Genomic DNA, 27,054 nt, shown 5'->3' with positions numbered 1-27,054 from the left:
CTTTTCTTAAGGCTACACAGCTGTTCAGTCCCAATCCCTTGAGTTCCCTTCACATTGTACTTTCACTATTAAACATAGCCCTGAGCTCTACTGTTGTTTTTATGCGATTTGCCACCTACTTGGAAAGAACAGGTTTTAAAGTGCTGGTTTATGATTGTGGACGAGACTCCGCAGTCAGCTGAAAAGAGACTTAAAGACTTAGAAAGACAAACATTCCTGAAGTCAAAGTTAGTTCTGAGCGGATTCTCCTGCAACAAACATCCGTCCCTGAACCACGGCGTTAAATCCCCAAGGCAGACTGCACGGACGACACCCGTTCACCTCTTAACGGTTTCACATCCTTTTGAACTCTCTCTTCAAACTTCTTTTCAACTTTCCCTTCAGGTACTTGTCGTCTATCAGTCTGGTCCGGTTCTTTAGCCTTAGATGGAGTTAACTACCGGCTGTTGGCTGCATTCATGAACAACCCAACCCCGAGAAGATCTGACCCCGGTGCAATGGGGGCTGTTACCGGCCTCACACAGTCCTCGAGTCTCAATCAGAAGGACTCAGGCCCCTGGCCGACCCTGGTCAGGCAATCTTCTGTACGCCACCTTCACCTTCAATTTCTATTTTCTTTTTATTCACTATATTTATATTATATACAGAATGTTTACATAGCACTGCCAACCTCACCCACTTTAGGACTATTTAGGTTTTTTATTTTATTTTATTTATAATTATGTGAGAAAGAGAGAGAAAAGTTTTTTCGATTTTTCTGTATGTTGCAAACGTATTGAGAAATTGACAATAAAGAAATCTTGAATCTTGAATCTTGAATCTTGAATCTTCACCCCGATCCCTTCCAGGGCTGGCCAGCCTTCCCTCAGTTCTGACGAGTCTCCTTGGAGCCCCACAACATGATGCTGCCTCCACCATGCTCCACGGCAGGGATGCTGTTAGCAGGTGATGAGCAGAGGCTGTGGTTCAACAGACATAGTGTCTGGAGTTCTGGACAAAGAGTTTAGATTGTTTCATCAAGTCGAATAATATTTTCCTTGTTCTCTCAGAGTCCTTTAATTCCAGTTTAATTAACTCCAATCAAGCTGGCATGTGTCTTTTATTCAGAGTGTGTTTGAATCACTAACAAAACTTTCCATTCATGAGAAGACTGGAAAGATTTTATACCTCAATAGGACTGAGAACATCTTGGGAGTCCTCATGAGGAAGTATCAAACATTGCTATGGAGAGTGATGTCTGGAATATCGTGTTTAGCCTGTCGCCACCACAACCTGACTTTACATGAACCAATGGAAATGGACGGATAACTACACACATTTCTTTTGTTGAACACAACTTGTTTCAATAATTAAACACCTTCAACTGACGCTCCCTCTCAGATAAGATTAAACCTTTGGACTGAAACACTCCCCTGACTAACAGGTCAAAGATCAACATTTATCAGAGGAGTTCAGGTAAAGCTCCGCCCCTTCACCTCATTTACCTGAGACGAACCAGGAAACAGTTTATTATTGTGTGAGACTAAAGAGAGACACAGACGATCAGATTCACCTTCAGACCAAACTAACACCTTCCTCTGAGTGAGTCCAGCTACAGGAGAGAAAAGTGGAAAACTGCAACACTGCTGTTTCAAGCTGCTGACTCTCCACACACTGAAGGTGAGTTTGACCAAAAACAGGACTCAAAGTCAAAGGAAGTTTCAGGGAAGTTAGTAGAAGATGGAGGAGAGCCATGACTGACTGGACTTTGTGTCTGCTGTGTTTCAGCTTCACTCAGAGACTAAATGGCTTCCAGATCAGAGGAGGATCTCTGCTGTCAGGTCTGTCAGGAGGTCTTCAGAGATCCTGTTCTTCTGTCATGTAGCCACAGCTTCTGTAAAGTCTGTCTGAAGAACTGGTGGAGAGAGGATCCAACACACCAGTGTCCAGTTTGTAAGAGAAGATCTTCAAGAGATGATCCACCTTCAAACTTGGCGTTGAGGAACCTGTGTGAGTCCTTCTTACAGGAGAGAGATCAGAGATCTCCAGAGTCTCTCTGCAGTCTGCACTCTGAGAAACTCAAACTCTTCTGTCTGAACCATCAGCAGCCAGTGTGTCTCGTCTGCAGAGATTCAAAAACACACTACAACCACAGATTCAGTCCCATCGATGAAGCTGCACGACAGCACAAGAAGAACATTCAGGAAACTCTGGAGTCCTTAAAGAAGAAGTTAAAGCTTTGTGAACAAGTTAAAGTGAAGTTTGAAGAAACAGAAAAACACATCAAGGTCCAGGCCCGACACACAGAGAGGCAGATTAAGGAGCAGTTCAAGAAGCTTCACCAGTTTCTAGCAGAGGAAGAGGAGGCCAGGATGGCTGCACTGAGGAAGGAAGAGGAGCAGAAGAGTAAGACGATGAAGGTGAAGCTGGAGACTCTGAGCAGAGAGATAGCAGCTCTTTCAGACACAGTCAGAGCCACAGAGGAGGAGCTGAGAGCTGAAGACATCTCATTCCTGAACAACTACAAGGCTGCAGTGGAAAGAGTCCAGCGCTGCCCCCTGCTGGATGATCCACAGCTGCCCTCAGGAGCTCTGATAGACCAGGCCAAACATCTGGGCAACCTGACCTTCAACATCTGGAACAAGATGAAGGACATGGTCTCCTACACTCCTGTCGTTCTGGATCCAAACACTGCTCATCCAGATCTGATCCTATCTGAAGATCTGACCAGTGTGAGAGGAGGAGATAAACAACGGCTTCTTGATAATCCAGAGAGGTTTGATTATTTCTGTTCTGTCCTGGGCTCTGAGGGCTTTAACTCAGGGACTCACAGCTGGGATGTTGAGGTTGGAGATAACAAATGGTGGTTTCTGGGTGTATCAGCAGAGTGTGTCCAGAAGAAGGGACGCATACCGTCTGGATTCTGGACAATAAGGTTCAATGGTGGTAAATATTCAACCTGGTCACCAGTAGCTCCTCCCACTTATTTCTCAGCAGAGAAGAAGCTCCGGAGGATCCGAGTGAATCTGGACTGGAACAGAGGAAATCTGTCGTTCTCTGATCTTAATACTAACACATGCATACTCACCTTCAAACACTCTTCCACTGAGAGGATGTTTCCATACATTGGAATTAGGGATAAACACCCAGTGAAGATATTACCAGTGAAGGTCTCTGTGACAGTGAATCAGAGCAGTTAGAGATGAGTCTTTTAATGATGTTGTTTCTTTCTGTTTCTTGGGTTTAAAATGATTTCACTGTTTCTATAAATATTAGTAGATATAGCAAATTAAAGTAAAATGATTCATGTTTAATCAAATATATGCAAATATATGTGTTTTGTGACTTTCACTTTTACGAGTTTTTGTTGTTGATGGAGTTCGTGGTGACACAAGATGGACAGCAATCTAGTGATGTTTTGCCAGTTTTGTGGAATATACATGAGCCGCATAACGTGGCATTTTTTAGAGCTTGGACTCCAAAAATGTTGGTTGTTCTTTGTTGCTGTTGTCACTGGTTCACCTAAATGTGCAGTTGCTTTTGTTAAAGAGGTTTTTATAATGTTAAAGTATGTGAACATGTGTTTTCTTAGTCATTTGTTATAGATCCACGATTCTCAAACTGTTGCCTCTTTATGAATCATGAAAAAACAAACGAGTATTTCAAGAGGTTTCGTTATAATAAATACTTGTTACTTCGCATTATTTTTTATTCATATATTTCCCACTTTGAAATAATGAAGCTGTAGCGTAGGGTGCACTGAATTGTGGCCATGGTCCTGTTCTCTGTCCTGCAGTCAGTCCTCAGTCCTTGTAAATTTGTTTCGGCGTTTGTGAAAGTGTTTTGCGTCTTGTTAATTCGTTTTCTGAAATGTAAAGTTGTTTAGGGACTTGTAAATGTGTTATGGTAATGTCATTTTGTTTTATGATATGAAAAAATGTTTTCTAAAATGTAAATTTGTCTCAAGCTGTAAAAGTATTTCATATGTTGTAATGTTGGTTTGCACCTCCCAGCCACCGTAAATACTAGTAGATACAGCAGTTTTAAGACTTGATGTAAAGTTGATTTCAGAGCTGAATGTTTGTCTATTCAGAAATGAAAAGCAGCCAGATGATCCAGATGTGACTGATCTGATGATGTGAGCTGTATTTCATGTAACCTGTGACCTGCTGTCATTCCGTTAATCTACCTTCATCTACTTTAAGACAATAAAAAGGGAAAAGTGTTCAGACTTGTCTTTGTTCTGAAATGTGAGAAGGAAGGGTCAGTGTTGGGATGACTGTCTGTCGGTGAAATCACTTTCTTTGGTGTTAGTGCAAATATGGTTTGGAAACCACCTACCGTTGTAACCACTTGCAGGAAATCTGTAACTTAATAATGTCTGTAAGACTATTTGACGACTGAACTTTTCAGTGATAGATTGTTGGTGTTTTTGCAAGTAAAGCCATTCAGACTCTCATACCACTAGTAGTACTATCTATATTTTTCTGAGAAATGGGATTACATGGGTAAAGTCAGGTAATCTACAGGTATATAAAAAAGATCAAGTGTACTGCAGTTACCCGTAACCCGAGTTGAAAAAGGAGGGAGCACATAAATCCTGAGGCTGAAGGGATAAAGAGAAGCATGTTCAGATTTGTAAAGTCTTCAATCTGACTGAACTACAGATGTTATGCAATTTAACAACACTCAGATTGAGAGCTGCACCACTACAGCATCCTCATGGCGTTGAACATGTTAATCTAGCGTTCATAATGTGTTCTGCCTCAGATCATAATAGTTAAATGATCTGCAGGTAGTGGGACAGTAGTCGGGATCCCTGGCAGTGGAAACATCAGTTGATGATGTTCTATCTGAAAACGTCAAGTTATCAAGAATAAATCAAAGAGTTTTGTTAACTGGTATTAAAGCAACAATGGAGTAATTCACTCTCGTTCGATTCATTATCTCAATAAAAACACATTAGCTGCCGTCTCCCTCTCATCCTCCATCTGGTTATGTCTCTCCTCCGCCTCCATCCATCTTTGTTCCAATGAGTCTTTCACTCTTTCCCTTCAAGTCCCTTCCATCCCTTCATCATTCCTCTTCCTCTGTCCAGTCACCTCTTTTTTCATCCAATCAGCATCATTACATTCATTCATTAATATCTCCCTCCGTCTATCTCACAGTGTCACAATCTCACAATCCATCAGTCCACCTGTCCTTCTTCTGATCCTCCTCCTATCAATCACTCTTTCCAACTCTTCTGTCCATCTCATGTTTCCTGGCTCCATTCAGTCTTTCCCTCCGCCTACTTTCTTCTGTTTCTTGATCATCAAATCAGAGAAGCTGAAGAGACTTAGACAAACATGGACATTTATACTCAACCTTACCTCTAATCTGACCTACTGATGGCTTCATTTTTATTAGACAGATTAAATATAAACCATCAGAACCACAAGCTCGTCTAAATGCATCCTGTTCTCCGAGTTAAGTCAGTTCTAGCTACCGGTTCCTGGTGGCAGATGTCATTACTCCTGATCCTGAATCTTTACTCTGGCTGCCACCTACTTGGAAAGAATAGGTTTTAAAGTGCTGCTGCAGGATTATGATTGTGGACGATACGCCACAATTAGCTAAACATTGATGGAGACTTGAAGATTTAGAAAGAAAAACATTCTTAAAGTCAAGGGGAGTTCTGATTCCTCCTGCACCAAATGTCCGTCCCAGAATCACAGAGTTAAATCCCCCAGGCAAACTGCACAGACACCACCCGTTCACCTCTTAATGGTTTCACATCCTCTTGAACTCTCTCTTCAAACTTCCTTTCAACTTTCCCTTCAGGTACTTGTCGACTATCAGTCGGGTTCTGGTTCTTTAGCCTTAGATGGAGTTCACTATCGTCCTTGGGATGCATTCACAAGTCTTGATCAGAAGGACTCAAGTCCCCAGCCGACATCGATCAGACAGTCTTCTGTACATTACGCCACCTTCACCCCGATCCCTTCCAGGGCTGGGAAACCTTCCCTCTGTTCTGACCAGTCTCCTTGGAGCCCCACAACATGATGCTGCCCCCACCGTGCTCCACAGCAGGGATGCTGTTAGCAGGTGATGAGACCAATAGAACGAACCTAAGGTTCAACAGACATAGTGTCTGGAGTTCTGCACAAACAGTTTAGATTGTTTCATCAAGTCAAATAATCTTTTTATTGTTTTCTCAGAGTCCTTTAAATCCAGTTTAATTAAGTCCAATCAAATTGTCATGTATCTTTTAGAGTGTATTCGGGTTACTAGCAAAGCTTTCCATTTATGAGCAGGTAGGAGGAGACTGGAAGGTTTTATATCTCAATAAGCCTGAGACCATCATAGGATTCCTCATGTTTAGCCTGCCTTAGAAAATGAAAATGGATGGATAACCACATACACGTTGTATTGATTGACAAAACTGGTTTCAATGACCTAAACAGATCTTATCACAGGAACACTGGAACACAATGACGCCTTTAACATGTAGATATTTCCACAAATCAGAAATAGTTTCCAACAGTTTTCAGGAAATCATGATTTCAGAACAATATGTCCATACATTATCAAAATTTATTTCAAGACACAAGATTTTCTGTACTTCCATGGAACTATAAAATACTAAAACACCTTCAGCTGACGCTCCCTCTCAGATTAAACACTTTGGAATGAAACACTCCCTGACTAACAGGTCCAACTACATTTATCAGAGGGTTCTGATGAAGCTCCACCCCCTCACCTATTACCTGAGACAAACCAGGAAACAGTTCATTATTGTGTGAGACTAAAGAGAGACACAGACGATCAGATTCACCTTCAGACCAAACTAACACCTTCCTCTGAGTGAGTCCAGCTACAGGAGAGAAAAGTGGAAAACTACAACACTGCTGCTTCAAGCTGCTGACTCTCCACACACTGAAGGTGAGTTTGACCAAAAACAGGACTCAAAGTCAAAGGAAGTTTCAGGGAAGTTAGTAGAAGATGGAGGAGAGCCATGACTGACTGGACTTTGTGTCTGCTGTGTTTCAGCTTCACTCAGAGACTAAATGGCTTCCAGATTAGAGGAGGATCTCTGCTGTCCAGTCTGTCAGGAGATCTTCAGAGATCCTGTTCTTCTGTCATGTAGCCACAGCTTATGCAAAGTCTGTCTGAAGAACTGGTGGAGAGATAAACCAACACACCAGTGTCCAGTTTGTAAGAGAAGATCTTCAAGAGATGATCCACCTTCAAACGTGGTGTTGAGGAACCTGTGTGAGTCCTTCTTACAGGAGAGAGATCAGAGATCTCCAGAGTCTCTCTGCAGTCTGCACTCTGAGAAACTCAGACTTTTCTGTCTGGACCATCAGCAGCCAGTGTGTGTCGTCTGCAGAGATTCAGAAAAACACTCCAACCACAGATTCAGTCCCATCGATGAAGCTGCACGACAGCACAAGAAGAACCTTCAGGAGACTCTGGAGCCCTTAAAGGAGAAGTTAAAGGTTTGTGAAGAAGTTAAAGTGAAGTTTGATGAAACAGAAAAACACATCAAGGTCCAGGCCCGACACACAGAGAGGCAGATTAAGGAGCAGTTCAAGAAGCTTCACCAGTTTCTAGCAGAGGAAGAGGAGGCCAGGATGGCTGCACTGAGGGAGGAAGAGGAGCAGAAGAGTCAGATGATGAAGGAGAAGATGGAGACTCTGAGCAGAGAGATAGCAGCTCTTTCAGACACAGTCAGAGCCACAGAGGAGGAGCTGAGAGCTGAAGACGTCTCATTCCTGAACAACTACAAGGCTGCAGTGGAAAGAGTCCAGCGCTGCCCCCTGCTGGATGATCCACAGCTGCCCTCAGGAGCTCTGATAGACCAGGCCAAACATCTGGGCAACCTGACCTTCAACATCTGGAACAAGATGAAGGACATGGTCTCCTACACTCCTGTCATTCTGGATCCAAACACTGCTCATCCAAGCCTGACCCTGTCTGAAGATCTGACCAGTGTGAGAGGAGGAGATAAACAACATCTTCCTGATAATCCAGAGAGGTTTGATCACTACTGGTTTGTCCTGGGCTCTGAGGGCTTTAACTCAGGGACTCACAGCTGGGATGTTGAGGTTGGAGATAATACATGGTGGTTTCTGGGTGTGATAGCAGAGTCTGAACAGAGGCAGGGAGACATACCATCTGGATTATGGGGAGTAATGTTCTATGAAGGTAAATACTCAACATGGTCACCAGCAGCTCCTTCCACTGAGTTCTCAGAAAAGAAGAAGTTCCAGAGGATCAGAGTGAATCTGGACTGGAGCAGAGGAAATCTGTCGTTCTCTGATCTTGATACTAACAAACACATACACACCATCACACACACTTTCACTGAGAGGATGTTTCCATTCATTGGAACTGGGGATAAAGTGAATATATTACCAGTGAAGGTCTCTGTGACAGTTAATCAGAGCAGTTAAACAGGATGATTCTGTTTATGATGTTTTTTCATTCTTAAAGAGAAAAAGTCAGTGAATTTAAAAAGCACCTTTCTCACTCTCTCAAAGTTATGTTTCTGCTTCTTTTGATTTATGCTTAATGAAATATATGTACAACAATCAAAGGTGGACTTTATTAGTATTAAGGTAATCGTGTTAGTTTGGGTTTAGACTTGATGTAAAGTTGTTGATTTCAGAGATGAATGTTTGTCTTTTCTAAAATGAAAAGCTACCAGATGATCCAGATGTGACTGATCTGTTGATGTGAGCTGTATTTCATGTAACCTGTGACCTGCTGTCATTCTGTTCATCTACTTTCTGATAAGTAGTGTGTAGTAGTGTATTGTGTGTAAGATAATAAAAAAGGGAAATGTGTTCAGACTTGCTCTTGTCATGTCTTTATTCTGACTGAAATGTCAGGAATAAAGGTCAGTGTCCTATTTTTTGATGACGACCTACCATTGTAACCAGTTCTAGGAAATATCTGATGTAATAATGTCAATAAGACTGAAGCTTTCAGTCATAGCTTGTTGCTATTTTTGCTAATAAACTAACTGAAAGTCACAAGTCAGTGTTTGTATCGTTCTAAGAAATGTGATTATATGGGTAAAGTCAGGTGATCTAAAAGTATATATGTCTAAAGTACTGCAGTTACCCGTAACCCGAGTTGAAAAGGTAGGCACTGAGCACATGTCCTCTACTGTCTTCTCTCTCGCACTGAGCTCCTATCCTCTAATTTTGTATCTAATTTCTTCTCTATTACTAGTGATACAATGCTGTGTTCCTACTGTATAGCATTTTAACTGCTGTGTGGCCTCCTGAAGTCAAGGGGAGTTTTGAGTGAATCCTCCTGTACCAAGTGTCCGTTCCTGAACCGCAGAGTTGAATCCCCCAGGCAGACTGCACAGACACCACCTGTTCACTTCTTCTCAAATTTCCCTTAAGGTACTTGTGGACTATTAGTCTGGTCCTGGTTCTTTAGTCTCAGATGGAGTTAACCACCGGTTTTGGGCTGCATTCAAGAACAACCCAACCTTGAGAAGACCTGACCTCGGTGCAATGGGATCTGCTACTGACGTCACATCGTCCTCGAGTCTCAATCAGAAGGACTCCACAAAGAGTTTAGTTTCTGTCTCATCAGATCAGAGAATCTTTTTCCTTGTTGTCTCAGAGTCTGCAAACAGGCTTTTAAGCATCTGTTATTCACAGTGTGATGGGTCACTAACAAGGTTTTCCTCAAGAGGAACTATAAAATGTTACTAGGGAGAGTGATATCTGTAATACCATGCTTAGACTACACACATATAAAAATACGAAGCGTACTGCAGTTACCCGTAACCCGAGTTGAAAGGGCAGGCTGCTTGAGTTTGAAGGGGAAAAAGTGAAACATGGTGAGATTTCCTGTTGTCAAGTCTTCATTCTGACTAAACTACAGATTTTATGAAACTTGAACAACACTCAAACTGAGAACTGAATCTCTACAACATTACACATGGTGTTGAACAGGTTCACTTAGTGTAATGTATTCTGACTCAGATCATAATAGTTAAATGATCTGCAGGTAGTAGGACAGTAGTCAGGATTCCCGGCAGTGGAAACACCAGTTTATGATGTTCCGTCAGAACATGTCAAGTTATCAAGAACAAATCAGAGAGGGACCTTCACAGCGAAGCATGGTCCATAAATGCATGTCTTAGATATATTGATACAGTGGTAACTAAATCAACTGAAAATAGTAATGCAATAATGTATAATTTGTTGTTTGTTTGGACCTTTATCAGATGCAAGATGACTGATACTAAGTCTTTCACTGGCAGAACAACATGGACACACAGGACCGAGCTCCAGATCAGCAGCTCAGAGATTCTCAGATTAACAGACGTGTTGCTGTTTTGATTAAAGATTTTTAATCCCACATTTAAATTTTCTGGAGCGTAGATTTATCTCCATCGTCCATCTATCTCACAGTGTCACAGTCTCTCCATCCATCAGTCCTCCTGTCCTTCTGATCATCCTACTGAACCTCTATCCTCTCAATAACTCTCTCCAACTCCTGTCTCTATTCAATCCTTCCCTCTGACTACTTTCTTCTGTTTATTGATCATCAAATCAGAAGAGCAGCTGCAGTTACTTGAATGAACATGGACATTTATACTCAACTTTAGCTCTAATCTGATCTACTGATGGCTTTGTCTTTAATAGACAAATACATTACATACACCACGCCTATTTAACCACATCTGTTAAGTCTTGAATTCAGATGTTTCAGTCAGACCCGTGAATGCCGTCAATGCTGAAGAGTTGAAAACAATTGGCATTAATGTAAGAACAAAAACTGTGCGGCCGGAACTTCATTGAATGAGCTTCCACGGCCGAGCAGCTGCATGAAAACCTCACATCACTTAGTCCAATGCCAATCCTGTCCATTTAATCAATTGTTTTCATTTGTATTGTTTTGTATTGTGAGTTTACCAGTCACGTTGGGCTGCATTCACAAATAACCAGACCCCAAGAAGACCTGACCCTGCTGTTGGCTGGTGGCTGTTACCGGCCACACAACATCCACAGGCTTTGAGCCCTTCCAGGGCTGGCCAAACTTCCCTCAGTTCTGACCAGTCTCCACTGAGCACACAACATGATGCTGCCCCCACCATGCTCCACAGCAGGGATGCTATCAGCAGGTGATGAGCAGAGACTGTGATTAAACAGGCATAGTGTCTGGAGTACTTTCATCAAGTCAAATATTATTTCCTTGTTCTCTCTGAGTCATTTAAATCCAGTTTAATTGACGCCAATCAAGATCTTATGTGTCTTTTATTCAGAGTGTGTTTGAATCACTAGTAAAGCTTTCCATTCATGAAAAGCTGGGAGGAGACTGGAAGGATTTTATACCTCGATAAGACTGAGAACGTCTTGGAATTCCTCATGCTTAGCCTGCCTTGAAATTAAATGAAAATGGATGGATTGACAAAACTGGTTTCAATGACGTAAACAGATCTTATCACAGGAACAATGACGCCTTTACCATCTAGATGTCTCAACAAGTCAGAAATAGTTTCAAACTGTTTTCAGGAAATCGTGGTTTCAGAACACTCTGTCTGTACATTATCAAAATTAGATTCAAGACAAGATTCTCTGGCTAACCATGGAACTATAACAAACTAAAACACTTTCAGCAGAGCCTCTAATATTAAATACTTTGGACTGAAACACTCCTGACTGACAGGTCAAAGTTCTACATTTATCAGAAGAGTTCTGGTAAAGCTCCGCCCCCTCACCCGATTTACCTGAGACAAATCAGGAAACAGTTTATTCTTGTGGGAGACTAAAGAGAGACACAGACGATCGGATTCACCTTCAGACCAAACTAACACCTTCCTCTGAGTGAGTCCAGCTACAGGAGAGAAAAGTGGAAAACTACAACACTGCCGCTTCAAGCTGCTGACTCTCCACACACTGAAGGTGAGTTTGACCAAAAACAGGACTCAAAGTCAAAGGAAGTTTCAGGGAAGTTAGTAGAAGATGGAGGAGAGCCATGACTGACTGGACTTTGTGTCTGCTGTGTTTCAGCTTCACTCAGAGACTAAATGGCTTCCAGATCAGAGGAGGATCTCTGCTGTCCGGTCTGTCAGGACGTCTTCAGAGATCCTGTTGTTCTGTCATGTAGCCACAGCTTCTGTAAAGTCTGTCTGAAGAACTGGTGGAGAGAGAAACCAACACACCAGTGTCCAGTTTGTAAGAGAAGATCTTCAAGAGATGATCCACCTTTAAACTTGGTGTTGAGGAACCTGTGTGAGTCCTTCTTACAGGAGAGAGATCAGAGATCTCCAGAGTCTCTCTGCAGTCTGCACTCTGAGAAACTCAGACTCTTCTGTCTGGACCATCAGCAGCCAGTGTGTGTCGTCTGCAGAGATTCAAAAAAACACTCCAACCACAAATTCAGTCCCATCGATGAAGCTGCAACAGAACTCAAAAAGAACCTTCAGGAAACTCTGGAGCCCTTAAAGGAGAAGTTAAAGGTTTGTGAAGAAGTTAAAGTGAAGTTTGATGAAACAGAAAAACACATCAAGGTCCAGGCCCGACACACAGAGAGGCAGATTAAGGAGCAGTTCAAGAAGCTTCTCCAGTTTCTAGCAGAGGAAGAGGAGGCCAGGATGGCTGCACTGAGGGAGGAAGAGGAGCAGAAGAGTCAGATGATGAAGGAGAAGATGGAGACTCTGAGCAGAGAGATAGCAGCTCTTTCAGACACAGTCAGAGCCACAGAGGAGGAGCTGAGAGCTGAAGACATCTCATTCCTGAACAACTACAAGGCTGCAGTGGAAAGAGTCCAGCGCTGCCCCCTGCTGGATTATCCACAGCTGCCCTCAGGAGCTCTGATAGACCAGGCCAAACATCTGGGCAACCTGACCTTCAACATCTGGAACAAGATGAAGGACATGGTCTCCTACACTCCTGTCATTCTGGATCCAAACACTGCTCATCCAACACTGATCCTGTCTGAAGATCTGACCAGTGTGAGAGGAGGAGGTAAACAACATCTTCCTGATAATCCAGAGAGGTTTGATTGTTACTGGGCTGTCCTGGGCTCTGAGGGCTTTAACTCAGGGACTCACAGCTGGGATGTTGAGGTTGGAGATAACACAGGATGGTTACTGGGTGTGTTAGCAGAGTCTGTCCAGAGGAAGGGAGGCATAGAGTCTGGATTGTGGGGAATATGGTTCTATGGAGGTAAATACTCAACATATTCACCACCAGATCCTTCCACTGATCTGTCAGTAAAGAAGAAGTTCCAGAGGATCAGAGTGAATCTGGACTGGAACGGAGGAAATCTGTCGTTCTCTGATTTTGATACTAACAAACACATACACACCTTCACACACACTTTCACAGAGAGGATGTTTCCATTCATTGGAACTGTGAATGAAGTGAAGATATTACCAGTAAATCAGATCAGTTAGAGACATATTATAGAAACAGGATGATTCTGTTGCACCTATCCCCCTGTTGTCTCATTATCCTCAAGCTGTCTTTATGTTTCTTCTATAGAATTAGTTTATTCGTCACATTGAAATAAAATGATTCACATCTAATCAAACATTTGTACTATAATCTTCCCGATGAAGTGTTTCAATTCAGTTTCACACAGAGGAAGAGTCGGGACTTGTTCGTTTGGGTTTAGACTTGATGTTAAGTTATTTGTCTCTTCAGAAATGAAAAGCTGATCCAGATGATCCAGATGTGACTGATCTGTTGATGTGAGCTGTATATCATGTAACATGTGACCTGCTGTCTATCTGTTCATCTACTTTATGATAACATTGTGCATAAGACAATAAAAGGGAAAGGTGTTCAGACTAGCAGTCGTCACGTCTTCATCCTGACTGAAAAGTGAGGAGGAAATGTCAATGTTGGGATAGATGTTTGTCTCTGAAATCACTTTTTATTGTAAGACATGAAATATCTCAAAGATCACCTGGAAACTTCTCTTTTTCTGCAAATTGTGGTGCATCGTGGTGTCCCAGCACGATGCACAGAAGAAGAAGAAACCTCCAGGTCTGAAACATGAAGCCAAACCATGCAGTTCCTCTACCATCCACTAGAGGCTCCATCAGTGAGTCTGTCTCCATAGACCTCCATGTTAAACAGACATGTCTCCACTGTGACGCTAAAACTAATTTCTCTGTTCATTACGAATGTTCCTAGAACTCACGTGTTTAAATTAGAATAAAGATTAAAGTTCTGCAGGCTTAAGGGGCGTGGCCTCTTTGATTACAGTGTTGGGACATGAACCTGGTGGTGAGCTATGGAAGCTCACCATGCATAACCAAGCCCAAGTCCCACAATCCTCCAGGTGTGAAAACTGACCCAGCAGTTCACTGGCCGACAGTAGCATGTGACCTCTGAGGTCATCAGGTCATATAAAATGCGCTGTTTGGCCTGTGTTCTCCCTCTTAAGCCCAAATTATGCTTCCGCGTTGACACAGCGCGAGGGGGCGTACGGACCTATTGCGGACCTATTACGTCCTTGCGGACCCCCGTGCATCCTACGCAAGGGCCAGACGTGCACCTCCCAAAAATCCTTGACGCGCGTTGAGGCGACGCAACAGCAACGCAGCAGCAACGCAGCGGCATTGGCTGTGATTGGTCCGCTAACTACATCCGCTGGAGACCGCTTTTCCGGTTTCCACTCATAAACATCATTGTCTCCTTTGTCGTGCCCTAATTTGCAATAGAAGTATTTCTTCCTCTGCTTGAATAATTTGGAGCTCCAACGCCAGTCTCTCTGTCTTGGTGTCCATCGTACACTGTGACTACGACAAAAGCCGGAAGGTAAATAACTATACGAGGCGAGATACGTCACAAGAGTCTCGGTCGGTCGGTCACAAAAAATCATAGCGCCCTCTACCGGTGTGGCATGCATTTCGACATGTAAACCCCACGCAGAACCGTCACGGTCTCACGACTGCGTCCAAGCAACTGCGTGGCCATTGCGTGACCATTGCGTGATCACTACGCGGAAGCATAATCAAGCCTTTACTCTCTGACTCTCTCCCCCTCTACAACTCCACACCTCCACGTGGAGACCCCCAGCTGCTCGGCTGCAGTTGCCAGGCCTGTTCTCCTTACAGCAGCGAAGCGAGATCCTGCTGAGGAATCTGCACCAGCTCTTTTAGCCAGCAAACAGAAGGTTTGCAGGCTAAACTCCCAACCAACAGGAGCCACAGCTAGTTAGCACCGAGCAACTAACAAGCCACTTCAAAGGACTTTAAGGAGCGGCCGGTTTCCCTCCAAGGTCTGCCATCAGGAATACACAGTAAGGACTTCAACTTTTCCCAGCTTGGCCTTTCCATCAGGAATCACCAGCTACAGGAGCAACACACCAGAAATTGACTTTTCCACCAAATCTGGTAGTATGACCTGGGCCTAGTTAAGCTAAGCTAAGCTTTGAACTAGAAACGTTGATTTGATGTGATGTTTGTTTATATTGAGTTGTTACAGTATAGTGATTTGATGTTAGTTTAGATTATCCAACACATAGACTCAGGGTCTCTTGCATGCTCAACTAACCATCCTTTCTCTAACCTGGCACCTGATAGACTCTTATCACATTCCACTAAGGCATTCAGCCAGCACATGGCACATGAGTGTCCCCACTCAGCAGCCATCTTGTTTCCTTTGTGTTCAAGGCCTCAAGGCCCCAGCGGCCATCTTGACACACCCACAACCAGCGGCCATCTTGACACACCCACAACCAGTGGCCATTTTGACACACACACACACCCACGCACACCTGTATAGAGTACACTGTAGTTAGATTGTATGTTTACTTTTATTCTTGTTAATAAATGTCTTTTAAACATACCTGTCTGTTTAAAAGAAGAACTCCAAATTCCTTCAACTTTAACTAGTTGTTAATGTGGTGATTTTGGTTATAGTTATTAAGTTAATTATTAATCAGAAATCCAAATTGACAATTTAGTATAATTTATGAGACTGATTTGATTGATTGGCTATCTTTTCCCTTCCTAGAAGGGTGGTGCCCCGAGGTGATCTAGTAATTCAGATCCAATTATTTAATAATAAATAATTCGTCTCGTCTTCTCCCGCTTATCCGGGTCCGGGTCGCGGGGGCAGCAGCTTCAGCAGGGAAACCCAGACAGCCCTCTCCCCAGCCACTTCAGCCAGCTCCTCCGGAGGAACCCCCAGGCGTTCCCAGGCCAGACGAGAGATATAATCCCTCCATCGTGTCCTAGGTCGGCCCCGAGGTCTCCTTCCGGTGGGACATGCCCGAAACACCTCTCCAGGGAGGCGTCCGGGAGGCATCCTTACCAGATGCCCTAGCCATCTCAACTGGCTCCTCTCGACGTGGAGGAGCAGCGGCTCTACTCTGAGCTCCTCCCGTATGTCCGAGCTCCTTACCCTATCTCTAAGGCTGAGCACGGCCACCCTGCGAAGGAAACTCATTTCGGCCGCTTGTATTCGCGATCTTATTCTTTCGGTCATTACCCAAAGTTCATGACCATAGGTGAGGATTGGGACGTAGATCGACCGGTAAATTGAGAGCTTCGCCTTTCGGCTTAGCTCTCTCTTCACCACGACAGACCGGTTAAGCATCCGCATCACTGCAGATGCCGCCCCGATCCGCCTGTCAATATAATAAATAATTCTTTTTGATAATTATTTATTATTCATGATAGCCAAACCCCAATATTGAGTGCCTTAGTACCCAGGCCCAACATAAATGGTGCCCCGTGTGAGGCGGAGTACTGTGGGCAATTGTTCATAATTGTGCAATATTAATTTCAGCATAATTTTGGCCGAAGCAAAAGATATTTTTGAACAACTTTTAGACTTTTTAGTCTTAATGTTCAATCCCACTAGTCTACCACAGGAGTAGATGTCCAGTTGTACTTACAAACGGGTGCAGTGTGGTGATAATTTATGAGATTCATAAATTGATAAATTATTAACAATGCGTTATTAATAACTACCGTTTTCAGTCCCATAGTGGTACATTAAGAGTTGCTTCTGCAAGCTAATACAAGTTGAACCTACTTTTCGTAGTTATAAGAATTTCTGTATTTGAATACCACGTATTCATGCAATCCAGTCAAGCTGTTTCTTGTTAATTTAAGCTCTCCCCTGTTGATTTAAACCACAGCGTGCCATCGGCCCTGTGACATAAAGAACTTGTGCCGGCTGTTACTGCCATGCATTTCAGCATAAGAAAGATAAGGAGTCTGAGATAGAGCCACAGTGTGCTACCAGCCCTGTGAAACATAAAGTTATATACTTAGTTGTTACTGCCATGCATTCCAGCCCAAGTTAACTTAGAATCACGTCTCTAACTGTCACCGCCAGGCATTTCAGTTATTGCATGTGACTAAATTTGCATTTACTGTGTTACCAAATTTGTTGTGTCCACTAGAGCCACTAGATGGTGCCATAGCTCACTTTCTAGCCTTAGACGCTACATCGCTACTTAGCATAGCATTGCTAACCCCATTGGTTTGTTGTTGTTTTTGACACCTCTATCCCACATAACAATGGAGAACCCCTGTGTAGAGCAATTCATTTCTTCCCTTGCACAGAGCCTAAACCCAGGCTACCCTGAATTCATTAGCAAGTTGAATTTCAGTGGGTGCAGGGATGAGATAGATTCTCTGCTGAAGGACAGGTGTGATGCACAGACTGCATCCAAAGGCCCATTGTTAAGATGTTTGCTTCTGAACTTTCACAGGCAATCCAGGCAAGCCTTTCAGAGCAAAGTAGCCCGAGAGAAAGAAGTAGAGTCCCTTAAAGCACAAACGGCTTGTCTCCTCCATGAGGTACAAACGGCCAATAAGAAAGCTATGCGCTACTTAGCAGACCTGCACTCGGCAGAGTCCGATCTTTGTGCACACAAAGAGGAATTGTTAAGGCTTAAATCAGGTTGTCTTTCCCCATCACAGTTGTTAAGCCAATGTGATTCTGGCTATTCACACTCCTCTAATGAAAGGTTAACGCCCTCTCCAGTTAGAAGATGGGAACAATTTCCAGCTGACAACAACAGGTTGCTAGCTGTCCTTAGCCTTGGCTCCACCCACGCTCCACCTATTTGACCAGTGATGAATCAAACAGAAGTTAGGAGGAGTCTCTAGATACAATCAGTGGTTCTGATAACTTAACGTCCAGCAAAGTCGTCCAGAAAGTTGTTCAACAGCACATTCACGTTTGAATACATTTACAGGAGTGCTGTATTTCTCATCTTCAATCTGCTTTATGATGAAATGAAAATGAAACATTTGAAATATTATGAAAATATTAATATTAGATGTATCCTACTGGTAAAGGAAGAAACCAAGATCTGTGTTCTGTCTGCTGAAGTCAGATCACATGGATGTGATGACCGACTGTAAATCAATTCTGGTCACTCTCTCCTATTGGGTTGTCACTCTACTCCTAGTCATTTCTGTCTCCCCTGTTTCCTCCTCGTCTCTCGTCTTCCCCTTTCCTCCCCCTCCAGCCCTAGTGAGTGCAGCAGCATGTTGTCTTGCTGTCTCAGCGTGGGGAGGGCGTTTTCATTACTCTTCATTTGGAGTTGAAGAGGGATGGACAGTCCTGTCGTTCAACTGGATTATTCTGCTCTGTTCTGTTTTATTAGAGAGTCTGTGTGCATGTCGAGGTGTGTTTTTTCTGTGGGGAGAAATTAGCTAACAGTTGCATGAAGCCAGCACATCTGCAGCGTCATCTTAATACAAAACATGGATGTCACGTCGGTAAGCCACCTGACTTTTTTTTCAGTGTTGACAGTTTGTAATGTTAAGATGTCAGTCTTCTTTTTGATTCTTAAAAAGATATTTTAAGATGATAAATACTTTTATTTTTAGCAATTTCTGCTTTTATTTAAAATTAAGTTAATGATTTCTTTTTGAGAACAGATCTTTTGGATTAGGCCTATTAACATTTAAAAAGTTTAATAAATTAGACACTGATGGCACAGTGCTCTGTTTTAAGTCTCTGTTTTTTTTTCTCAACTAAAAATGCTTTGCGCTGGTTAGGGGGTACTTGGCTGAAAAAATATTTCACAGGGGGTACATCACTGAAAAAAGGTTGAGAACCACTGATCTACACAACACACACTGGTTAAACACTGGGTTCAGATACTGGACCAATACTGATCCAGTCATTGGATACCGATTGGGACATCCCTACTAAGTATTGACCTTCTGTATGCGTGGTCATGTTTTTATTAAGTTCAAGGGGACAACAACCAACTTAGGGTTAGAACAAGTTAAGACTTGATTTTAGAGTAAAGGTTACAACTAGGTTAGGGGACTCACAATATACACCTGGGCACAATATTTAAAAGTTCAGATAAGTGCACAAGTATTAGTCTAAATGGCATCAACTCGTCTATGTATGGTAATAACTCCTTTTTGTTTTAATTGAGTTTAAAAGATCCTAAAATTATAAAAGTGGACCTGAAACATGGTATAGTAACATTCAAAATGGAATAATATAATAAAGTAGATTTATTTGAACTGTACTCCAGATACCTAAGCTTAATTATTTAATTGGAAAGTTAGATTATTTGTTGAATTATAGGCACCGTTCAGATCCTAACCCTAACCTGCATTAACATCTTGTCCTGGGCAATTTGATCACAAAGGATTTAGGAAGATTAAAGTCCAGGTGTGAACACACCCAGGACACATTTGACTCATCTGACTTCGTTCCAAAATCTGGATCATGTCTCCAAGTCAACAAGCAGCTGTTGATGGTTCTGATCCAGCGGTAGGTAGAGATCCATCAGAGACAGCAGCTGGTATAATATTCTACTGACCACATGATGGCGCTGCTGATTTACAGACACACAAACTGAGATCAGATCTCAAGTGCTGGCTGGGGACGCATGTGGAGACACATTTATATTAAGACCAAGTGGAGACACAGGGACTTAGACATTTTTGAGAAAGTTTAAATAATTGTGAAAGTTAAATACTTAGGTTTAAGTTTAGGCAACACTTCGTACTGGTTCAGGTTAAAATTACAGTTGTTATATATTTATGCTCATGGTTAAGTTTTTAGGGTTAGAAAAAAGTTTGTGGATGAGATAAAGGATGAGATAAAGTTAGAAAAAGATTTCAGGAACGTATTATGTCAATGGAAGGGTCTCACAAAGATAGAAACATGAGCTAATCCGTCAGTTTGCATAGGCAATGAGAGCGGGACGGAGGCAGGAGGAGGTTGGAGAATAAATCAGAGTAATGGAAGTTTAGAAATCCAGTAACAGTGTGTTCAGTGTTGTGGTTTCGTCCTTGAGATGAAAATATCCGTTTAAATATTCTGCTTCCTGCTCAGAGTTCCTTTTCTCCTGTCTGAGCCTCTCTGTAGCGCTGAGCGTAAGGTTATTTAGATGTTTGGGTATTTTATGGGCTGTTTATTTAATGACGTAGTTTGTCTCACTTTCAGTAGTTTTAGTACTTTTATTCTGATATTTATTTTAAGAATAGTGATAAAAAGCGAAAACAGCATCAGTGGTTAAATGTGATTAAGAATCTGCTGCTCTCTACTTCAGACCTGTTCAATTACTTATATATAAATATGAAAATGTTTTGCACTACTGTTGACTCCATAGGCTCTTTTTACTATTGTACAGTATGTGCTGTATGTAACACTGTCGGGTTAAACAACTGTTCTGCCATTTCACTATTTATTTGCACAATTATTAATACTACATAGTGCTCTATATGCATTACCAATTATAGTACACACTCTTCTGTAACCTCTTGTCCTGTGAAGGGTCATGGGGGTCTCCAGTCTATCCCAGCTGTCATTGGTCTAGAGGGGGGGTCCACCCTGGACAGGTCTCCAGTCTATCACAGGGCTAACACAGAGAGACACTCACACCTACGGCCAATTTAGAATCACCAATGAACCTAACCAGCATGTCTTTGGACGGTGGGAGGAAACTGGAGAACCTGGAGAGAACCCACGCAGACACAGGGAGAACATGCAGACTCCACACAGAAAGGAACCAGTCGGCCTGGATTAGAACCCAGAACCTACTGGCTGGGAGGCATCAGTGATAACCACCACCAACCCCATTAGTGGTTTATTTTTTAACATTTCTTTCCAAGCGAGCCGGAGACTGAACCGAGTAAACCTGGTCTCATTAAAACAAAGAAGCTCATTGTTTTCTTGATGCAACTCACCAGAAGCTGTTCGTGACCTATTTTGAGCCCAACACTGAATTTTAAATAAAATCTAAAAATGTAATAGTTTACCACATATCATGCTGCTGACGCACCAATGCAGGAGCTTTTATTTTGCCTGTGGATAGTTGCAGAGACTCTGGAGTGCCTCTGCAACATAACAATGAGGATCTGGTGACATAACACCTCCTTGTTTGTCCAGTGTGATATGAGGAAGTCATTTCCGAAGAAATGCACGCACACGTTCAAAACACACATTACTCTCTCACAAATGTCATCTTGGCTTCACAGTGGCTCGCCTCCGGGAATCCCTGCATCTTTGCTCACGTATACATTTATCTCTAGTATTCACATTAGGCGTGGAATACATTAGCAAGTCACTGCTGTGGCTGTGCTGCGCTTTCAGCAAGATGAATTCACACCATTTGAAGTTATAGATCCACATGTTTAAGTATTCATGCAGCTGCAGCAATGACCTGATTGTAAATGAGGCGTCTGTGAGAGGAAAGAAACCAGCGTTCTTCTTCACATCTGATCTGGATTAAAGTTTTAAAAGCTCCTTTCAGATGTCTCATTAACATATGGTCTCTAGAGTCCAGGTTAAACAGGTCCAAGTGTGAAAACTGATCTGGTCTCTAGTATCCAGGTTAAACAGGTCCAGGTGTGAAAACTGATCTGGTCTCTAGAGTCCAGGTTAAACAGGTCCAGGTGTGAAAACTGATCTGGTCTCTAGTGTCCAGGTTAAACAGGTCCAGGTGTGAACACTGATCTGGTCTCTAGTGTCCAGGTTAAACAGGTCCAGGTGTGAACACTGATCTGGTCTTTAGTGTCCAGGTTAAACACGTCCAGGTGTGAACACTAGAGACAGCAGCTGGTACAATATTCTACTGACCACATGATGGCGCTGCTTATTTACAGACACACAAACTGAGATCAGATCTCAAGTGCTGGCTGGGGACGCATGTGGAGACACGTTTATATTAAGACCAGGTGGACACACATGGACTTAGAGATGGACAGATTAGACCAGATGTTAATGTGAGGTCTGAAGGAGGTGCATATTTCCCTGAAGAAGACAGAAAGACAGAGAAGACAGATATTCCACAGCAAAGCTTTACACCTACAGCTTCAAATCTCCCACTTAAAAGGCTTCTGACAGCGAAGAGCGACTAAATATGTAATTGGCAGGCTGGCTAACATCCCAGCATGCAGCCACAAACACTAAACACACCTTCAGATATTTAACTGGCATCGCTACGTCTCTACTTTTCTGACACTCTCAGTGTTCCTGAAGATAGCGATGAAGACCCTTATTATTTTAGACACAGCCGACAAAGATTAAACTATTAAAGATTAAATGGCGCTCATACATCTCGTCTCTCAGCATGGAGTCGCACGTCGCTGCTTTGCTTTAAGATTATGCTGCAGTTATCAGGGAGGCACGAGAGCTGGAGGCTTGCCACGGATTAATGGGAGGCAGAAGAGATGAAAGAACAGCGAGGATGGGGATGGGGACAGGGATGGGAGGCAGAGTCTTACCTCTTCTCGTATTCTCTTCACTGTTTCTCCTTTCTGTGGAAAGACAAGAAGACAACTCTAAATGTCTGCAAAAGATCTCCATGCAAGCTGGTCAAATATAGAAAACGATGCATTAGGAGAGAATGTCAAACAACTGAAACCAAACTGAAAGAAAGACTTTAAGTAATTATTAGAAAACATCTATTAAAGGTTGCTCTTGAACAATCTGACAACGCTACCACTAAAAAGAATCCAAATATTACACATGTTTATCTAAAGTTATGATCAGATGTTTACAAAAAAAAGGTCCACTGGAGACTCTGAAAGACCCACTGGTCAGTCAGCTGGTTGAAAAGAGCTACAACTCTTGAATGCTCTTGGTGGTAATCTGCAATAATCTCAGGGAACTCGCTCCTGAATTCTCAAAAAGTCAAAAAGTGAAACTATTCCTTCACACAATTCCCAAAAGAACGACCTTTACACATCTTTACCTCCCTTACCTTTTGACACTGTAGAATATTTTATTATGTTATTATAATTGTTGACACAATTTTTACACGTAACAGAAAGAAAGAAAGCTACTTTCTATATGAGATTGTTTAGATTTAGTGTAATTTTACTGCAGTTATATTTCTGGAAGTCTACAGAAAATGTTCTCTTATAAGATTGCACTGGTTTCTTTATCTTCTATCCAGTGTTCAGTGAAATAAATATCTCAGTTTTCATTAACTCTGTGTTTTTCTGTTGAGAAGATGAGCTCGCTGAAAGAGTTCATTAACAATTACTAAATGTTTAATAAGCACATGAATTAATCATGAATCTCAGTCAGAATACATCTTTATAACCATTTATTAACTCACTCAGTAACTATTAATAAATTTGTAAATAATAAGATTTAAATAGTTTATTAATCATTTCTAAATCATCTATTAAACTACTGATACTTCATTAATAACTATTTGGTAAATACTTTAATATTTAATTTATAAATGATAAACTGATCATTAGCAAAGTATGAAAATTCAACTATTAAACATGTTGTAAATTAAAGCATTTATAAACTGCTTACTTATGTCTAATAATGTAGGACTCTTCCTTTATATTGGAAGCAGGTGAGAAGAATGAACCAGCAATGCTTCCCGCCTACTAATGGGACGCCCAACGGGACGCCCCCCAGCATCTTCACCCACCGAGCTTCTGTAGGCAGCTAACAGGCGATACGAATGTGACATGAGTTTGCAAAGCTCAGTAAGGGTGTCCTTCTGATGGACACACAGCCGTCATGGTGTTGACATGTGATAACTATGACGTTATGTCCGTTTCACTAAATGACAGTGATACACAGAGCAGTTTTATTGTGAAAATTTGTGTTTTACTTTGAAACGAGAAACATTTGATGATGCTACATATTCAGGATATCCTGTTTGCCACATCCTTCTCCTTTTCCATGGACACCGGACAGGTGAGTTTCAGTTCTGGACATTTACTGTGTTTGGGATGTTCTTCTTGTTTTATTTTGATAGTTTCTTCTCTGGTTTGTGTTATTCTTACAGTTTGGTTTCAGATGTGTATGGTTTCCCACTCAGTTCTAATATTTTTTTCTTTATTATTTTTTGCCGTCGTAGTTTCTAGTTATTTCCTTGTGTTCTCTCTGGGTTCTTTTAGGTTTTTGGTTTTCTGGATTACTTTATGTTGGATTATGTTTTGTTGAACTCCTGCCCAGCCCAAGGTAGTAGTTGCATTAAAGTGAATTTAATAATTTCATCCTGCCTTGTGTTTCCTGTTTGTTTTTTTTGTTTTTTTGCTTTTTGTAAAAAAAAACCTTTGGTCTGGGGATGGTTTCAGGTTCCTGCTGTTTTTTAACAACCAGAACCACACTGCTACCGATGAAGGTTTTCATTGACGTTCTCCTGACGTTCTGTGTCCTCTTTTGAAGCCTGTCTCCACTAATGTCATATGTCATCTCTATGTGAATGTGGAAGTGTATTCAACGTGATGGACTGTGATTGAGTTCTATTTACTGCTCTGTTTCCAAGCATTTATTACATTTAAGAGGGACAAATATTTATTTGATTCATATTTAGTCATCTCTGACAGGTTCCAGACAGTAATCAGTAACATTTTCCTCGTAAATAAGATATTGGAAATACTAAATAGGTGGAAAAACAGACATATAGTTCATACAGTAGAGTAATTATAATGTTATTATTGCCATACATCCCTATTTAAACATCATGTTATACATTTGAATAAGTATAAGTTATATTTGTTTTTTGTTTGTTTGTTTCAGACAAAAAAAAAAAAATTAAATATATACTTATGTTTGTTGCTTCAAGAAGGTGAGACACTATTACATCTCTTTCATTTGCTCCTCTAGGAGTTAATTTCAAGGCCAAATAACAGTTGACAGCAAACAATGTTTCCAGTCAATGTAAAAGAAACTGTCATGTTCAGAGATGACACAACACTGCATTCCAGCATCAGAACCTCATCCCTAATCTAATATTTCTGTTTCATGTTTTTCATTAGGTTCTCTGTCTGCTTTCAGGACTTGTATGAAAATCTGTTGGCACTCCACAATCAAAACACATTTGAACTGAACCACTCCCCTGACTAACAGGTCAAAGTTAAACATTTATGAGAGGAGTTCTGGTAAAGCTCTGGTAAAGCTCCGCCCCCTCACCCGATTCATTCAGTTTATTATTGTGTGAGACTAAAGAGAGACACAGACGATCAGATTCACCTTCAGACCAAACTAACACCTTCCTCTGAGTGAGTCCAGCTACAGGAGAGAAAAGTGGAAAACTACAACACTGCTGCTTCAAGCTGCTGACTCTCCACACACTGAAGGTGAGTTTGACCAAAAACAGGACTCAAAGTCAAAGGAAGTTTCAGGGAAGTTAGTAGAAGATGGAGGAGAGCCATGACTGACTGGACTTTGTGTCTGCTGTGTTTCAGCTTCACTCAGAGACTAAGGGGCCGTCCACACGTAAACGCAAAAACGCCGAAACGCAGTTTTTTTTCATTGTTTTGTCCGATCGTCCACACGTATCCTGTAAACTCATCGCCCTAAAACGCACTTTTCTGAAAACAGGTCCTAGGGTGGAGAAATTCGAAAACGCTCCTCTAGCGTTTCTGTGTAGATGGACAAAAACGGAGAAACGATGACGTGATCGCCACCCCCCCGAGCAGCCTTCCACCTCCCGCGAGACGTCTCATAACAACATCAACAACAATGGCGGACTACATGCTAGTTTTCCTGCTGGAGAAGATATTGAGCCTATTAGGGCTACTAGGGCTAAATATCATGCTCCTGTGCCACCACGCTGAGCAAAAAAGGAGATTTGTAAACGGCGCTCAAGATTTGTGCGCATGCTCCGTCTCTTCCTCTCCGTTTTTGGTGAATTTCTGAAACTGAAACAGCGCCACCTATAGGCCTGGAATATGAAGTAGCGTTTTCGGTCGAGCTAAAACGGATCTGAGTGGACGCGGATATTTCCTGAAACGATGACGTCGAAAACGGAATGGGAAAACGTCGTGTACGGGGACTCAATGGATTACGAAACTGGGGACTACGTAGATGTAGACTTCAGTCGTTCAGTTAGCAGGGCATCATCTATTTCCATACCTCTAGGTTCGGACGTGCAGGAGGTGTACAATGATCGGCTTGCCTCAATGATGAACTTTGCTAAAACTCTGGAGCCCTTAAAGGAGAAGTTAAAGGCTTATGAACAAGTTAAAGTGAAGTTTTATGAAACAGAAAAACACATCAAGGTCCAGGCCCGACACACAGAGAGGCAGATTAAGGAGCAGTTCAAGAAGCTTCACCAGTTTCTAGCAGAGGAAGAGGAGGCCAGGATGGCTGCACTGAGGGAGGAAGAGGAGCAGAAGAGTCAGATGATGAAGGAGAAGATGGAGACTCTGAGCAGAGAGATAGCAGCTCTTTCAGACACAGTCAGAGCCACAGAGGAGGAGCTGAGAGCTGAAGACATCTCATTCCTGAACAACTACAAGGCTGCAGTGGAAAGAGTCCAGCGCTGCCCCCTGCTGGATTATCCACAGCTGCCCTCAGGAGCTCTGATAGACCAGGCCAAACATCTGGGCAACCTGACCTTCAACATCTGGAACAAGATGAAGGACATGGTCTCCTACACTCCTGTCATTCTGGATCCAAACACTGCTCATCCAACACTGATCCTGTCTGAAGATCTGACCAGTGTGAGAGGAGGAGGTAAACAACATCTTCCTGATAATCCAGAGAGGTTTGATCGCCACTGGTGTGTCCTGGGCTCTGAGGGCTTTAACTCAGGGACTCACAGCTGGGATGTTGAAGTTGGAGGTTACATATGGTGGACACTGGGTGTGATAGCAGAGTCTGTCCAGAGGAAGGGACACATACGATC

General features: G+C 42.3%; 3 protein-coding genes across 3 annotated transcripts in view; 2 read left to right on the top strand and 1 right to left on the bottom strand.

The window, feature by feature from the left end:
• The window catches only part of LOC311486864 (poly(rC)-binding protein 3-like), a 123,519-nt gene that overhangs the window by 22,628 nt on the left and 73,837 nt on the right, over nt 1-27,054 (bottom strand). Inside the window, exon 5 of the mRNA XM_084542882.1 lies at nt 22,673-22,705. Coding sequence (XP_084399008.1) covers nt 22,673-22,705 — 33 coding nt within the window. The remainder of the gene's footprint in view (nt 1-22,672; nt 22,706-27,054) is intronic.
• LOC311487413 (nuclear factor 7, ovary-like) lies at nt 1,785-10,114 on the top strand (the record flags this gene model as incomplete). Its single annotated transcript, XM_084543680.1, has 2 exons — nt 1,785-1,987; nt 7,226-10,114. 2 exons carry the CDS (start codon nt 1,785-1,787, stop codon nt 8,415-8,417), a joined length of 1,395 nt encoding a protein of 464 aa, XP_084399806.1. The 3' UTR covers nt 8,418-10,114.
• Nucleotides 12,008-13,393, top strand: LOC311487425 (nuclear factor 7, brain-like; the record flags this gene model as incomplete). Its single annotated transcript, XM_084543692.1, has 1 exon — nt 12,008-13,393. The coding sequence occupies exon 1, from the start codon at nt 12,023-12,025 to the stop codon at nt 13,391-13,393; it is 1,371 nt and encodes a 456-aa protein (XP_084399818.1). The 5' UTR covers nt 12,008-12,022.

This window comes from Chelon labrosus, assembly GCF_963514085.1.
Source record: "Chelon labrosus genome assembly, chromosome: 4".
Classification (NCBI taxonomy): domain Eukaryota; kingdom Metazoa; phylum Chordata; class Actinopteri; order Mugiliformes; family Mugilidae; genus Chelon; species Chelon labrosus.
The sequence above is the reverse complement of the archived record's forward strand: the minus strand, read 5'-3'. Positions and strand labels throughout refer to the sequence as shown.